The following is an 18,463-nucleotide window of genomic DNA, read 5'->3' as shown; positions in this document are numbered from 1 at the left end:
AGACTGTTTCAGTAATATTTGCCGATGCATTGAGAAGAAAACAGCTGTAACACCGGCAAAGTTTGTTGAAACTAGAGGAGGCTTTCGATTATGACTACAGATATTACGATTTTTTCAGAATTTCAGGGATTTAATTAATGTTAGTTATTGTTATTAAGCCTCTTGATACGTAATATGCGCATGTATGTAGGGCTAGCGTTACTTTAATAATAAAACATATTTTTATAATTTTTTTTCAATATGAAACGAATTATTATTAAATTGGTATCTCAGTCTCTTGGTAACAAGTGACGTATGTCAGCTGTCAAAACTGTATCATTGTGAAAGTGACATAGGTGTAATGTAAAGAAAGGCATTGTGACGCAAATTATATTTGCAAATATGTGCGCTTCGATGTGCTAATAGTTTTATTATAGAGCCGTGTGAACAAATGTATTGATCACGATTTGATTAAAAATAAATCTTTATTTCCTTAATTGGTTAAAAAAAGATGTCTGCCCGTAAACATTCGTACCTGGTACCAAAAGAAGAGTTCAAAACCTATGCCCAATGAAGCGATTAATAAAAGATTTATTTCAATATCTTTAGTATAAAACCAATGTTATAGTTTTAAATCGTTCGTATAAATAAATCAATTTCCGAACTCGATTTTTATCGCAATATTTCTTCGAATCAACTGCCAAGCTTTCGCGTGAAGTGACCTTTGAGTGTGTCTCGTTCACGACGCGACATCATGAGCCAGTTACGAACGCAGTGACGTATTCGTACGTCACACGAGCGTGTCGCACTAACAAGGTCATGTAGTGCAGAACGGGTTATTTAACCCAAGACTGCCTTTATTTATGCACGATTTAATTTGAATATTAATAAAAAATATGCATTTTGTAAAAGATAGCTATTTTTGAATAAGCTGCAGTCTGTATTGAAGCTTGTATTTATTGGTTACTAATTCACCTACAAAGATTAATGGATAAAATATGAATGAAGCAAACGCAGTCGGGGGTCTGTGCAACATGAATGTGAAATGCTCTCTTTAAAATATGGCGTAAAATGCTTTATGAATAGGTTACTTAGACTAACAACAGGTACTGTAAAGATGTCTTACAAATACTGCAAATTTTAAGTCACATATAATGCATCTGTCAAACTGCATCTTGCCGCCATTATTTCGTCTAGAAACGACTATGATTCGTAGAATTAAAACTAGATCAGTTCACATATTTTGTAACACACATGTGGTTGCAAACTGTTCCGCGTATTTATTCAACAGTATAAGTAGTTTGTTTTTCGATAAATAGGCGTTAATTTTGGTTTATACATGACGCAAATAGGCACACTATTTATGTCATCATCATTCCTTTGCGTGTTAAAAAACAAAATAAAAAAAATATTACCTATGAATTTATTGAAATTGGTTTTAATAAAAATATAGGTACTAGTTTATTGATGAATATAAAAGACATACCTAATTAATTCCTTGAAAGTTATAAATATTTTAATTAGCGCGCTTGGAGACCAGTGCGACCACACGTCTGGTATAACAAGTCTATAAATATAGTAATAATCTGTGGTTAGTTTAGCGCCACCAATTAGAACCACATACGACTATTAACGTCATGATAGGGTCTTAAATTGTTAGTCGTTAGAATGTATTAGTCAATAGTTTACCTCATTATTATAGAGCAACTAAATATTCAAAATGGAAGAAAATCTTTTTTCATGTTGATGTCATAGATACTACCCGTATTTGTTTTCTAAAATCTTCTTAAAATAATATTTAGATATCTATTACACAGCTGTATTTATGAGATCTATCAAATACTTGCTAATTATATTAAACAATCGTCTACTGACTTATTAGTCTCACAAATGTCTTCACTATAAAATAACGGCCGTATATTATTATTTATTATTAGACAAGCTAATGTCATTATTAATAATGTTACAGTGTACTGAGTTCATTGACTCATAAAACGTAATTAATTAGTATTGTTTCAAATTGATTGACCCAGATGCAACGGTAAAACGCGGGCTGTAATTAACCTTATATAAATAAGATTCTCTTATTTTTTCTTAAAACTATCTACTTTATGTCTACCTGTTGAATGAACTTATTTATCTTCTTTTCGGAACTCTTGATTGATAATTGTATGTAAAAATGAAAACCTTAGCTTAGTAAAACCAATAATCTTGCTGATATACAATAGACCTGAAAAACTATCTATAAACAATCGATCTTTTTTGCAATCATTTACAATGATTCTCATTTCAGCACACCTAAACTATCACAGACAATCGAATGTACACAAAACCTCTTTTATACAAACGAAAGAGTACGATCATCTGTTTTAATGTCTATAACCGTTATTGAGGAAATAATACAGTAAAGACTGACCCGACTAGTCTTTAAATTTGTTTTATTTGTATGAAGAATTTATTTTAAATTGTTTTGTTACGATCGATGTTTGATAATTGATGTTCTTTTCTAAAAGCAGAGATAAATAAGTTTCATCCGTGTCTAATGTTACACGAGGAGTAACGCTATTGAGCATAGTTTGATTTTGCTTGATATTTCAGCGCAGGTTACACTGGATAATTATATTAATTACAGCTATCAATATTCAGTAAGTATTTCATTTTTTCATTGGCCAACTCACACACGGTCATGCGATTCCAAACTGAGCTTGTTCTATGGTAACCAAATAATTAATAAACACTCTTATATACTTCTAGATACATACTTAAATTAAAATATTAACAACCAGACTCAGAACAGATATTCATCATGGTACTCACACAAATATGGCACCTATCGATAAGCCATAAAACTTGTGACTTACAACAATTTAATGTGACTCTTAGTATAAACATTTAACAGTTTCTTCTAAATATTATTTCTAGTCTAAGTCGCTAATAAAAGAGAGCAAAGACCACTTGCCTCATTAACATTTATACATCTATCAAAAAATCATGTAGACGTATGTACAATTAAACATATCGCTACTTCCTGTCATCAAAAGTGAAAAAAACAACTCAAGCGAATCAAACGCAAATAAAAATAAAAAGTAAAATTTTGACATGACGTGTTCTATAATTTATGCTTTCCGTCTCAATCCGGTTTGGTCACAAGTTCAAGATCAAAATTGCATTGCAAATCGGTTTTCGGCGAAACAAACTATGAAAAAAATGATTCCGTTTTGAAGATGACCGAAGCGGATTCGTATTTTATTGTTTCTTACTTTTGTATGCAAAATAGCTGACCGATACATTGTTTTCTAAAGACTTAAGAATGAAGCTACCACTAAATAATTTACGTAACAAAATCTAACAAGATAAGACTCAATAAAAATAATATTATGTATTATGCCGCAATAACGTCATAGATAACGATAAACAAAAACAATTAAGTATTGTCTATTACCTTAAAAAACAATATATTGCCCCATAGATAAACTTAAGATAGCATTAAGCCTTTTTTGGCAAAATAAACATAAACACGTATCTAATCTATGGTTTTGAGATACAACATTTATCTTAAACACCTGATTTTTTAGTAAATTTATTTTTAATTGATTATAAAAAGAAATTACATAATATTAAACGCAATATCCCTTAATTTATAAAATATTGAGGTCTTGTAACCATTTTAATACTCACATAAAAATATTTAATGTTCCCCTAGTCATAAATAGTGATAATTATTATGAAAATTACTAAATTACCTATTTCCTATAACATAGATACAAGATGTTTTTTTCATAATCTAATCGTCTAACGTTCTAGCAAACTCGATATAATTTATATATTTGATCTTAGATTATAGATATTACGATTATCATAATAATTATAATCTAACGGTCGTAAGGCTACTACTGATAATTACGTTAGTTGGAAAACCAGAGCGTAAAACCTTTTACGGACTTTTTGAATCGAATTCCTGTTACCTATGCATAATTTTAGAAGGACTTATGTTCATACTGGGAGACATAATAATATACCTTTTTCGAAATAATAACCAGGCTTTTAAATTTTAAAATACCTTTAAAAAGACTTAATTTTCATATTACTGATAATTAACTGAAATAACTTGGTATAAGCAAAAATGTAGAAAAAAACTGAAAAACATTCACTGAAAATGAATGTTAGTAAAAAGTATATGCTTTTTTATCGGCGTATGTAAAATACTGCAATGATAAGAGTTCAATTGCACCGCTTAAAATATAAAGTCCCCTGCATTGATTTGCTTAAGATAATGTTATAATAAATGTACTTAATTCCCAAGTCGGCAAATGATTACGATTTTTATTTTATTTTACGATTGACATAAGTACGGCTTATATTTAAAATCAAATATTTGTAGCCTACATTAAAGCTATCAGTACCTAGCCATGTTTTATTAAATTCTTTTTTAGATTTCGTTTAAAAATTAAATTCACGTTTCATATTTTATATCTTGCTCACTGCGCCAAGTATCGTTGGGCGCCAATACGATTTTTATTATCTTGAAGGAAGTATTAGCTAAAAGATTAAATCAAAACACAACGATCATCATGTGTATGAATATTTTATTTCCAAATCAAATTTTATTTAAAAAATAGGTTAGTATTATTCATTCATCGTATCAGTACGTAAAATATATTTTCCCTACGAATAAAATGATTACATAACAATATGGTTTTTGCTAAATTTTCCTATTTAAATCCGATAATAATCTCTTATCTTAGAATAGACAATATTTATCAAAAGCAGACAATTTATATCAAAAAAAGGTCAGAGATAAAATTACGCGCCAAATTTCGTCACCCGTCAAGGAAATAGGATAACCTCGTATTAAAAAAAAAACTTGATGGCACTGATCGTACTATCGAAAGTCCTAAATGTTTAGTCGACTAAATTGAATGTGTTGTGGGCACGTGTGTCGAGGCACGTCGGCAGCGTTCCTAATCGATAAAAAGATATTAGCAGCACACGTCACACTGATTACATTACTACATTTCGCACGACTGTACAAACCAAAGAGAAATGCAAAAGAAAATCACGCTCGTGTGACTTTTTAACACCATGGAATTCAACGGCACATTCATAGAATCAACACATCATATTATAAAGGTTAAGTAAAATATTAGGTTAGGGTTGCAATTAAAGTTTATTATACCTTATTTAATTTTGTTTACCCGACGTATCGATCGACATCGACCGTGGTCACGGGTAAACAAATAAGTTATAGCTTTAATTTTCAATCGCGTGTTAGACCCATTATAATACCATACATTTTAAATAGTGGAAGAAAACTGTGCAAGAGTTCATATTTAAGTTAAACACTATTAAAATTAATGCTCATTTGATTTAGTAGTGATATGTGGTGTGTAATTGCCAAGATTAACGAGATATCACGAGAAAGCATTAAAATATCGTGAATGTTTTTTGCTTCAGTCATAAAAATGGTCGTGAAAAACGGCCAGTTTATTGTAACCACGTGAACGCCTTGGCAATGAATTGAAGAACAAATCAACAATCACGAAAAGTAAAACATGTGATTTTTGTATCCGAAATTTTCATCACGTGATGAGTAGGTATCAAGATTTTCTGTAAACGAACAAAAAGCATCCCAAGATGATGAAAGGTACATAATAAATAAGAACTATTTACTGCGTTACGTATTCAGGCAAAAATAACACAATTTCACTAGCACCTCGTGACGTGGCGAAAAGCCAAAATCACATTTTATGCAAATGTTTGTTTCAAAAATATTTTTGTTTTGAATCAACTCTCAGACGTATTCATAACTATATCTTAAAGGGAATAGATAAAAATATAAATATTTATCCCTTAAATCTTTAATCAATTTAAATAGCGCGAAATATTTCCTACCAAACACTCATAAATTTAGTAATTTTTCAACCTTCGACGATATCAATTAAAAAAAATATTTGGTTGGTGCCAAATATTTTGCCAATTTGTCTTTGAAGTTAATTTATTATTATATCAAAGGGACTTACCGAGTTATTAAACTGTGAAAATTTCCATATAAACGATATAATATGTTCAAAGTTTTAAAAACATTAAGTAAGGCTCCCCAAACCAGATATTTCGCGTGTACATATTGACAAATGTCAGAGAGTATTCGTTTCTTTATCTTGGTTTCAAGCTGATTTAACGGTACCATTTAAGGGCAACTACAATTAATTTTGTTTAAGTAATTAAGAAGTAAATAAATCAGTCTGTCACATTACTGTTTGTTTATTATATTGCCTCATAAGTGCCTGGAATATACCCTGAGTTTTCTAATTCATTAATGATAAAATTTAGTGTAGGTTACTTTACGGCAAAATTTTGTATTTTGTTCTAATTATGCATTATACATACATATACTATTACATACATAACATCACACCTGTTATACCCAAAGGGGTAGCCAGAGGTGTAATATACTCACATATTATCCATTTTACTTGTCCTAAAAGAGGAAATTTTGTATTAATCGACTAAAACTACCATAGTAATATTTAAGAAGTTTAACTAAAGAGTGCTTATCATCAAAACTGCGTTTTACATTTACAAAAGCAGGATATAAATTATTTATTTGTCAACCAAACTAATTTTCGTATCACAGTGACAATATGTTTCTTGGTTTTGTCGTTACAGTCTTATCTACTGATTCCGTTCTACAATTGATTAACGACAATTAAACGACGGCTTGCCTGTCTGGGTATCAAGATAATAAATGTCACTGTTTTTTTACACGTTGATAATAATATGACGTAGTATCTGACATTTTAGTCACTTTTCTTTTTTTATTGTTCTTATTACGTATGGATGTTTGTATGCAACTAATGTTAAAAAGCGAATGTCTGGGCGGATGGGTGGCTGTATGTTTGCTACTATTTAACACAAAATTTTAATAAATAAATATCATTTGACAACTTCTTAACTGATTTTCATGAAATAAAGTAAACAATATAGTTTATAATCTAGATTAACACATAAATATGATACTTTTTGCGTCTGGAAATCTAATAACGCGAGGTCGCAGGCACAAGCTAATATTATTACAAATTACTGAAATTTTAATAGGAAAGTGCCCTTAACTATGTGTATATGTCCTATATATTCTGGTATTTAAAGGGCAAAAAGCTGGCGTGCTATTTATAAAAGCAATTAACATTTAATGTTTGTAGATATCGAATTTGTACAATCTTTACTTGAAATATAAATAATGACTGAAATAAATACTTGTTTCTCAAAGTCGGTGGTCGATTGCTTACTCTTTATTTATGTAAGTTAATTAATACATCACGTTTTTTTTGCCTTTGGTAAACGAACGTTAACGATTGCAGTCTAGAACCGCTTTTAATCGCTAAGGCATACATAAAACATGATACTGTAACTGATTAACATTTGTAATTAGTTCACACCTTGCCTGCATTTTCCAATGAACACACAAACACGTCATTTTTATATTGCTTTTTAAACCCGGTACTGTCCTACTGCTGGGCAACCGTCTGCCGCCGTGATGAGGGAGGGTAAAGCTTTGAGTCCACCACGCTGACCAACTACGGGTTGGGCAATTTGTATACCTTCAAAGACTGTTCTAAAGAACTCTCAGGCATGCAAGTTTGCATCACAATGTTTTCCTTCACCGTCCAAAATTATGTTAAGTATATATGATGATTAATTTTATCATCTGATTTAACCCGATATAAAAAAAAACAAACGGTACCTATTTTCTTTTAAAATGATACCATATCAGGCCCCAAAGGCACAGGTGTAAATTAAAAAGATTATAATTATTCAGTGTGGCAATTAATCTGGTCCAACTGTCAATCATGATAAGTAGTGGCTGTTAATGATGAATGCCTTTGCCTTTAAAAGATTAAGCAACAATTTCAAAGTTAAATTAAATGGAACAAGAACATAACATCAAGCTTATGTTACTTTAAAGGGACATACAGAATTATTTATCACCATTTTGCGTTCATAAAAAGAGCTAACTTTCTATACAGCTAGTTGCGCTCACTGGTCGGTAAACGACCTGCGGGTTAAGCAACCTTAAGCACGGTTATTTTTTTGATGGGTAAGCGTTTGAACTGATCATCTCCGTGCTACGGAGGGCACGTAAAAAGTCGGTCCCGGTTGCTGTTTTTTAACAGTCGTTAGCCATGTAAAAGGCTAATCGGGCGGCTTGCACAACTTTGACACTAATTACCATACGATAAAACAAATTAAACTTCATTTCTGTTTAATTGACGAAAAATAGAATTTCACACGTTGATTGTTTTCGATAAACAAACATGACGTCTTATTCGAAATTGAAATGTGTATGTTAATGGCCAAATAACACGCGAATCGAATCAATTTTGTATGTGAAAATTAATTTACATCGGAAACCATGCTTAAACGTTATAAATTACCTATTATATTTGAAGATGCTAAAAAATTATTAGATTTTTTTAAAAAGGAACATGATTTCAACGGTTATAACTGTCAAAAACCTAAACCAAATCATTTATTCTTAAAGGTACTGACACTTATATGATAGTCAATGATACAGAGAGTGAATTTACCGCCAATCCGGAAGGTAGAGTCAATGAGAAGAGCTGGCAAGAAACTCTTGCCCGCTGTCAAAGATCAAAGAAGAGTAATACAATAGCACAATAACGTCTTTTTACTGCCTTATTCGTGTCACTATACCATTATACCTATAAGTATTTCATAATAACGTATTGTAGAGATTTTCCACGGTTACCGCATATTATACTGTAATTATATAACACGTGTCGTGATTTAACCTTTAGTTTTAGTTATCGTCCATTTAAACTGTTAAAATTGGCTAATAACAGATAAGGGGTACTAAAACAGTAGATATATTATTATTTATTACTACTGTAACTCATCCAGAGTATCTAGGTAACTGGTTTTCAATATGTTTATCGGCCGGTTGGTAACAACCTTGGTTTACTTACGAAAACGTTGCGTTTTGTTGTTGCAATAAATTTTCCGCACGATTAACATCCTTGTGAAGGGTTGATCCTATCTTAAAAAGAACTTGGAGTTTATAATTATCCTGTAAATGAGAATCTATCGAATAAACAATCAAAATACATTTTAGCTAAATAACGCAAAAAAGAGTCATTCAAAATGACACAATATTTTAATTTTATTTTACACCAATATGTGTTTAAGGTTACAAAACACGAAGCTCGAAAAATGTTTTTGACATTTTAATTCTATAACTTTCTTTTTCCTTGTCCACAGTATCGCAACACGCACCTCCCAGCCCTATCACGTCGCCCTCGCCGTACTCATCCTCTTCGCTTGGCTGAGCAGTCCTGGATCCGGCAGTAATGTCCGCGGCTGGATGGCATTGTACGTCGGTGCCGTTGCCACACATTTAGGAGCACAAATATGGATGACACTTGTCTCTGGTAAGCAGAAATGTTGTAAAAAAGGCGCGAATTAGCGAATTTTCGCACCGTAGTAATATTATGATACGAAAATTCGCTTTACATTAAAATTTACGACTTATAAATGAAATTGGTGTTTAAAATAGGTGGGTACTACATATCTAAAACACAAGTTCTCGGTACAAAAGTTTCAAATAATATTGTATTGTAATTATAGCAGCAGACATTCTAAAAATAAAGCTTTTATTCATTAGTGCTCTTGAACCGTGCAAAAAATGAAACCAAGTGCCAAGAACATCCTCGAAACTAGTGTCAATGTCTGTCCTAAATTAAAAATAAACAAACAATCACTGTTTTCAGTTACATAATTCATAAAGAAAAAGTAAAATAATAATTTGTTCTCATTTCTACAATCGTAATTTGGAGAATGGAATCCGAAAACCCGTTTGAATTTCGAGGAACTTAACATTATGTTGCAGAGCATGCGCATTACGTACGTGTAGGAACTGAAACCGATTTAAAAAAACGCTCGTTCAGAAACACGACCTTTTATAAACGAAGCAAGTATTTGAAGAAGGCGGAAGGTTATTATATTTGGGAGAGGCTTCCTTTGAAAATGCAGCAGCTTTTTAACCGCACACGATACCTACTTGATTCGAATTACAATTACATTTTTATTTTATAATGTAGAGATTCTGGTTCATGATACCTAAGGTGTTTATTGTACTGGCATTCTCGAATCATTCACAGTCAATTTATTGTTGCGTGCCTGTTTTTGTTATTGTAATAACTCAAAACAAACAATGAATTAACTGAATCGGACATCCTTTCATAATATTTGAACAAACATACTAAACATGCAACTGGTGAGACAAACAAAAATAAAATGGCTCTTTGTAATTTATATTTTTTATTCTCAAGCCTTGATTATGTCGAAATTGAAGGTGGAAAGGACAGATTTAATAACGTAAATTATATTTTGCAGATTTGATACCTAACATCTATTATGAAACCTTTAAAATCTAATTATATTAATGCCATTAGTCCTTGTGTACCGAAACGGATTTCCTTTAATAAAGTATAGAAGACAAACGTATTTATTAAGTAAAAAATATGTTCATTAGGGGTCAAATGGAGTCACTCAATATTAAAACTATCGCACAAATCAAACAAAGGTCTATAGGGAAACCTTAACTTTACGAAGCAATATAGATATTGTTAACAAATACTTTTTTAAAACGTAAATACTCATAAAACAGCTTTATACCGCCGTACATTGATCTAGGAACAAATCGTGAGTTAAAACGTTCAATGGCTGATAGCATTTAATAATTGTAAAGAGGGGAATTCATTCCGAGTATTTTGACCCCTCTATAATCGATTGATGGAAACTAAACTGTATAAAACATACTAACTGGCATAAAACGAAGCAAAATATTAAGATATTATTAAAAATGTTTCCACAAACTACCCAAAAGCTATAAAAAAATACGCGAGTTCTTTTTTTTTAATCCCGGAATTGGTAGAGAATCCACTGCCTTTTTAAAATCTCAGAATTTGTAGGCGGAGTTCAGTTCATTCAACAGCCTAAACGAAAACTGATTTGCATTTTAATGGGCGCCAGAATCTTTAAGGGCCGATTCTTTCAGACAAATTGCCTTATTAGCTCAACAAAAAAGGTTGAGATTTAATTACCAGGCATTTCTTTTATTTCGTTTCGTTTTTGGACATGAAACATTCATTGTACGAGTGATTGAGTAATTGTGTAACAAGTCCTAATTGAGGATTGCATGACTGACATTGACTTAATATTCACGTATTTCGGGGTTCCGCGGTTCCTTCCACAGCTTGTTTTAATCTTAATTCGTTCCGGCAACTTGTTTCAGATGATTTATAAATCAGATAAGAAATTAAGAGCACTTTTAAGAGATAAAAACTTTCGAAATACTTTTAATAAGTTGTAGTAGTATTTTCGCTAAAGTGTGCGGTAAATAAGTAAAATAATTGGCTAAAGTAGCCCGTTATCACACCTTTTAAACTGGCTCATGAACGTATGGCACCTTACAGAACTTTACAAAGGCTTGCCTTGTACCGTTACATTAAAATATAATTTTTATTACAGCATTCTGTTTAATATCTTTAATTATTGTTTTTACAATGCAGTTTATAGTTTCTACAGTTCCAAAAATAACCTTAATATTAGTGCTAAAAGTAAAGTTCAATTATCGTGCATGGGAAATGTTAAACAAATAACGATTTCCTTTTACTGATTCATGATAAAAATAACATAAAACATTTTTTTCATTTTCGCGCCACATCTTTGTCAACAGAACCATAATGTTGGAACGTCTTTTTTTTTATTTGAACACTTGTGAATTACGTTTCATAATAGTGGATAATACGTTTTGCGGACATAAGCGACAACTCAACGACATTACGTTCCGGGTTCGGTCATATCAATATGACCTCAGTCCCGAGTCGCACGCGAGGAGATTCTGATCACATTGCCCCTAGCTATGAAAGGGGGAAATTAATGTTCATAATTTTGAATAGATATTTTAGGCGGGATAAAAAAGTGAGAGGACTTTGACCTCTCGTAGAACTACTAAGTAGAGTATGTAGCAAAATTATTATTTTACTAAAAACGGATGACCTTATTGAATATCCTGTAGATATTTTAAGGAATTTTCTCATCAACCAAAAGACCTAATGAGTGGTTTGCCAAGTTCTCAACTCAACAACCACAAAACATATCTCGCGATTCATTGAACAAATACAAACGCTTTGGTTTGAAACTACAAAAGCTGAGAACCACTCACAAGCTTTCATATTTTGATAGGGCAGTTTCCTTGTCTTTATTAGCCCTAAATATCATCCTTAGTAACTAACAATTTTTTAACAGTCTTCGTGTTCCACAGGTATAGTGCTATACTTCAATCTCCCTCGACACGAGTTCGGCCGCGTACAGACGGTCCTGTTCCCCGTGTACTACGCGTTCAACGCTATCATGAGTCTCCTAGCACTGATCGCTTACTACCGCACACAGTGCCTCACGCAGTTCCAGAATACATCCTGGGTACAGGTAAGATACTACTTTATGTTTTACCTACGAAATGAGCCACAAAATTCTCAACAATGCTACACTAACTATTCTTTGAGATGCATTCATTCAGGAAGTCACAAAAGCTCTGGAAAATTTTCTAGCTCTGAGCCTTAGGTGCTATAAGGGATTTTAGTTTCCTATTAAAAATATCTACATCGCATTAGCAATATACATAGGTTTTAATATATAGCTAGTTGGGCTACTGTTGATACACATAGATGCTGTTATGATAAACGTCGAAACATGGATTAATACCAATAAAAATATGATACCTACCTTTTACGTATGAATTAACCTACACACAACGACATGGTTTGCAGCTGTATGTACGATTCAATACGAAAGGTCACAAGATAATAAAACAAAGTAAATGCTTATTTCTCTTTTTTAATTTTATGGCGCCAAGAGAGCGAGCCTTGCAGTTTTCACTCCAATAAGCGCCATTGACACTAATTGATAAAATATCGAATACGACACTTGCGTGTTTTATAAGTAAACTCTACATTATCTCCAGTTTTTTTTAACGCGTTGGACTAAGTCCAAGCTGTGAAATAAACGAAGTCATTATTTTACTAAATGTTTATAATTTTGTTACACTTTCATAGTCCGTAGATACTTTTTCATGATTCTCTAAAATGTTAGTAACATCACTATGAAATGTCGAGTACCGATCATTATTAAACAAAACTTGGCAACGTTCGTATGATAAATCTGTAAAAGTCAACTAACTAACATTATTATAGTTCAAGAACTTAGTAAAGTGCCTATTTATATATTGAAACTCTGAATTATGCATTAAAATAAATCGTGCACTTTTACTAAGTTGTTTAACTCAATATAGGCTGAAACCCTAATTTTTTAAAGTTCATTTATCGATCGGGCCGAAACAACAAGACTCAAAAGCATAAGCAACTCTGTAGTCAAGTCAAGATGCTTAGCAACATCTCTATTAAGTACCTAATCAATCTTATTAAATAGCTAAACACAACTCAGCTACACAGTCCCAACGTGCAATAACAGTAAAGTGTCAGAATTTATTACACCAATCGACTCGGTGTCAACTTCAATTAGCATTATCATAAGTTGCACCGTTCCATTTAATAGATATGTACATAATAATATTCCTCATACATAAAATAATATGTGAAATCCCCTTTGAACTTACAATTTCGCACCTAAATTAAAACGCGATAATATTGATAAATTAATCTCCATAGCTAATGATCGTAACAGATAATAAATAAAATGTTGGCGCCAAATAGGCGTCATAAATCTTGTTTTTTTTATTACGCAAGGAGGTGTGTTTTATCTAATCAAATTATATTATCCATTTCTGGATAATATAAAGGTACTTAATATAATTACGATTTTATAATACGTATTTTTCACAAGTTAGATGAAATTTATTTCATCAGCTCAATTTGTGGCACTTAAGAAATAATACAATGTGATGACCTTTGCTAATTCGAAAAATGCATGATTAATGGCTTATAATATATTACAAATTATAAATAGTTGATTAGAATATAATAATTGCGATTACTAAACCAAATAAAAAAAATTGTATTGAAATATTGGTATAACGACTGATGCTTTGCCTAATCGTCTATTATTAGAAATAAGTAACCGCAAATTAGTATTTGTAGGTACATGTATGTAATGTTGAATAATTAGGCAATGTATTGAACATGTGTGCAAAAATCGGCAATCGTATAGAGAGGTGAAAACCTTGATCCATTGTTATTAAAATTCGATTTATTATCTGTTCAAAGATTATAAATTATAAAATAATGTGTAATACTCGTAATAAGTAAAAAGCAAGGTTGTTTAAAGGCCAACGGATTAACTTGCTCTGGATAACTGACAGATTAATGTGCGCCATTTTTTATAGGAACCGGATATGAGGAAGTGGCGGTAAAGTTTTTAATCGATGAAGTGACAGGATAGGTCAGTTATATCACGTTTATCAGAGTAAATAAGGAAAAATCCGAGTATATGACGTAATTCCGTTATTTAAATATTAACTGAAATAGATATGGGTAGCACGTAATACGACTATATTAGGTAGAGTCACAAATCCAGACTAGTTAAACTAGGCTAGCAGGTAATGATAGTAAAAAATTACGAGATTTGCATGTATGTTTGTTACTTTTCCTACTTCACGCCAAAAATACTTTACGAATGTTGTTGGTTGGGACATAGATCGATCAGATAGTTTATAACCTGGATTTATACATTGGATATTTTCATCCCAGAAAATCTATTAGTTCCGACGAAATCGCAACATTTGTCCTACTTTGGCTTATGGCAAACCAAAGTAGGATAACAAGACTACAATTTTTAAGGCATGGCATTAAATTTTCTTTTTTTCTTGTTACAGCTAGCGCTCCTGTTAGCCGTATTCAGTATCGAGTCATACGTGCGCCTGCGCTTGGTCTGTCCTATGCTTCGCGCCAAGCACGTCAAAACTCAGATGGAGGAGGCTGCGGGTAGCGGAACTGAAGTGAGTATCTTTTTAATCTGTGATTATTCGTCTATGGAAAAAAAATATAAAGGTAAATCCGTATTTTAGAAAAATAAAGTTAGTTAGGACTCGTTTGTTGGTTCATTAATGGTAAATATATTGGAATCTTCAGGACCACATTCAAATAGTGTAGGGTGGTTAAAAAAAATGAGATAGATTGGAGAAATGTATATTGTACAGCTTTCTTAAATTATACAGCTGGCAATATAAAAGTAGGTGCCTAAGTTATTTGTTATTGGTAAAATGCTAGTCATAATGAAATACAATCTATACTAATATTATAAAGCTGAAGAGTTTGTTTGTTTGTTTGTTTGTTTGTTTGAACGCGCTAATCTCAAGAGCTACTGGTCCGATTTGAAAAATTCTTTCAGTTTTAGATAGCCCATTTATCGAGGAAGGCTATAGGCTATATAACATCACGCTACGGTCATTAGGAGCGGAGCAGCAACGAAAAACGTTACAAAAACGAGGAAAATTTTGACCCATTCTCTTAGGTGACGCAAGCGAAGTTGCGCGGGTCAGCTAGTTATAAATAAACATGTTTATTGTTTTTCACAAACTTTTTCGGTAAACAAGATTTAGTAGACGTTTTCAATAACAGATAAAGGATGACTCAGTTAATCGTATTTGTTTTAGAACTAGAGACGCACTTAAATTATCTATTGGGTAATTATTAAATACTGATAATAAATTTAACAATATCCTAGTTTCTTTAAATAGACAATGTACGAAAATAATGACACTTCAATGTACTTGAATTAAAGTCTTATCGGAATAATAAATCTTGCAAAAAAATTATGATTGTGAAATAATTAAGTACACACTCCAGAGATATCAAGTAGGCTGTTTAAGTAGGCACTTTAGACATAAAAAAAGTAAAGTAAACAAAAGATATTGTCCATTGTCTCGCAATATGGCGGTAATTCAGTCGGCAACAGTCACTTGACACCCGACACTTGAAGACACTTCAGATTACAAATGAATCATGCGGAATCCACCACATTGCACAAATTATTTCATAACACACCATTTATCGTAAAAATATAGCGTTTATTAAGCAATTTTAAATATCTGTTTGCGACGCTAGAATATGGTGACGTCTTTAAAAATTGGTACGTGTTTGTTTCGCGCCATTTTACGTTAAATTGCATCATGCGATAATGCTTTCGTATTTCGTAACCAATTGGCTCCAATTGACTTTTACCACGAGATTTTATCCAGGGAATTGTCGCTAATGAATTTAGGACAATGCCTTACTGTTAATTTAAATTTATAGCACGTAGAGTAGAGACCGCCTTCGAATTAGGTATCAGGTGCTGATTATACGATAAGACTATTAATACGCTGTGTGTTAACTAATTTCTAGTAGGTATGTCCCCTATAGAAAAACCAACATGTATACAAATAGTAGAGTAAACACGTAATAACAATTTGAAAGTTTTTCAATCAGGATCATAATGAACAGCATTTATAGCTTTCTGCAATCGTAGTAATAATTTACATTTAATTGTGTGCATTGTAGTTCTATTTCCATTTCCTAACGTTGAATTTTCCTTGTTCCAGGTCGGTCGCCTAGTACTAGGTGAACTCGCACACTGTCCCCGCTACCTGCGTGTACTGAAGACCTTCAGAACTTACCACTCAAGTATAGCCATGGGCACCATGATCACCCTCGGCTGCTCCGTATACTCGACTATCATAATAGTCGACTCCATGATGTGCCGTTAATCGACATGTCACTTTACTAACGGAAGACATTATGTTGGCATGCTGTGTAAATTAAAAAAAACAAGCCACTTTCCTGCAATTTAAAAAAAATAATTTAAATTCGAATTGAAAGTGTAAAGATCTGTACTAAAAGTTTTTCTTCTAAGTAATAATCAATAATCATTTTATTGTATAATCAATGCATTTACAAGCATTCTTTTCTGCAATATTCAAATAGCTGTGTCAAAAACGGAAAAAGTTTACATAGCATGAACCACCGATAAAAGTTTTGGGGTTGATTTCATTAATGCATTACTTTCTTAGTTCCAATCAGGCTGTGAAAGTCTGTTTTTCACAACGTTTAAAACTAACGTTGGAAATTATAGTATTAATTCGTGAAAGAAAACTGGAGGGTGGGGGAGAGCTAGGCGCTGGTCGCACGAATTGTTTCCTTGAGAAACGTGAAGAATGTTCCAAATTGTTTATTAACTCTTAAGTTACGGTCGCAAAACGCGCCGACTAGTATTAAGGTTTAAAAACCTGTATAAACTTATTAGTGGAAATTGTAACATCGAATTTATAACGAAATTAACAACTTGCCATTAGCAGGTTATAGTTTTAAGTATGATTAATCTTGCCAATGCAGAATATTGTCGTTCTATAAGTCGTTGGTCGCAGCCGGCCCATCTATAAGCTGCTTGAAATGAAACTCATGTTGTTTGCTCTCTAATTTCCTGCAATACTGCCATAGTATAGCGCTAAGTGTACTAGAATAAGTAGTATTAAACTCTCGCCAACGCATTTTGTTGAACTAAACGTTGGATGCTCTTGAACGCAGGAAGTTATGAGCACGCAACTTTATTTTGACGGGTGATTGTAGCCAAGTGCTATGTTTTATGTAACTCGTAAGCGTCCAGGACTTGCCATTAGCGATGTTCGCTAATTATCGTTGTGACGACTCGATTCTCTAGTCAACGGCGATAGTAAATCGCAATTGAATTATTATTGAATCGCGTGATAAAACCTGAGCTTAAAAGTGGTTCATTTAAACGCGTTAAACAATTAATGTGTTTAAATGAAAACTTTTAATGTCAAGCAGCTTAAGCCTTATTGGCCGAGGGTTTGTTTATTTAATGTTAAGTAGGTAAATGTATTTTTATAGTTTACTAATTTAGTTAGTGAATAATTATTTAATCGATAATTGTGAATTTGTTAGTGATTACAATTTACTTATTATTCGTAAATGATCTGAGTGTTCACGTGGGATATTATTTATTTGAATGTGTGCGAGAAAGAGAGACGGACGTACTAAAATTGAAAAATATATGATTATGAAAATTTACTGAGTTATTTATTTCTTGTCGATACCCAACCATCATAAAAATAATCCATATTTATACGTAAGTACTATAGAACCACGAAAGTTTTTAACACAGCTTACATATTTTTTGTATTCTACCCAGAAAGTGAATTTTTTAACATTATCAATGATTGTTGATTTATTTTGTCTTCCGTAAGATTTTAATGCAGCTATTCAGTCAGTATAGAAATAATTAACACGCTATTAAGTGCTGAATGTACGGTACCTAAAGTGCCACTAGGATTTCTTACTTTTTATAATGGTTACGACGTTGTTGCATACTTAGTGAGCTGCGAATGGAATGCACAATGAGTTAACCAAAACGTATCAAGTCAAGTTATTGGATTCAACTATTCACAAAAACG

General features: G+C 32.2%; 1 protein-coding gene across 1 annotated transcript in view; it reads left to right on the top strand.

The window, feature by feature from the left end:
* The window catches only part of LOC142977411 (transmembrane protein 205), a 33,638-nt gene extending 15,558 nt beyond the window's left edge, over nucleotides 1–18,080 (top strand). The window contains exons 2-5 of the mRNA XM_076121307.1: nucleotides 9,256–9,425; nucleotides 12,323–12,486; nucleotides 14,888–15,010; nucleotides 16,595–18,080. Of these exons, the coding sequence (XP_075977422.1) occupies nucleotides 9,256–9,425; nucleotides 12,323–12,486; nucleotides 14,888–15,010; nucleotides 16,595–16,759 (622 nt within the window). The 3' untranslated portion in view covers nucleotides 16,760–18,080. The remainder of the gene's footprint in view (nucleotides 1–9,255; nucleotides 9,426–12,322; nucleotides 12,487–14,887; nucleotides 15,011–16,594) is intronic.
* Nucleotides 18,081–18,463: the final 383 nt, after the last annotated feature.

The sequence above is a fragment of the Anticarsia gemmatalis genome, chromosome 1, assembly GCF_050436995.1.
Source record: "Anticarsia gemmatalis isolate Benzon Research Colony breed Stoneville strain chromosome 1, ilAntGemm2 primary, whole genome shotgun sequence".
Lineage (NCBI taxonomy): Eukaryota > Metazoa > Arthropoda > Insecta > Lepidoptera > Erebidae > Anticarsia > Anticarsia gemmatalis.
This window is presented reverse-complemented; position numbering and strand designations above follow the sequence as displayed.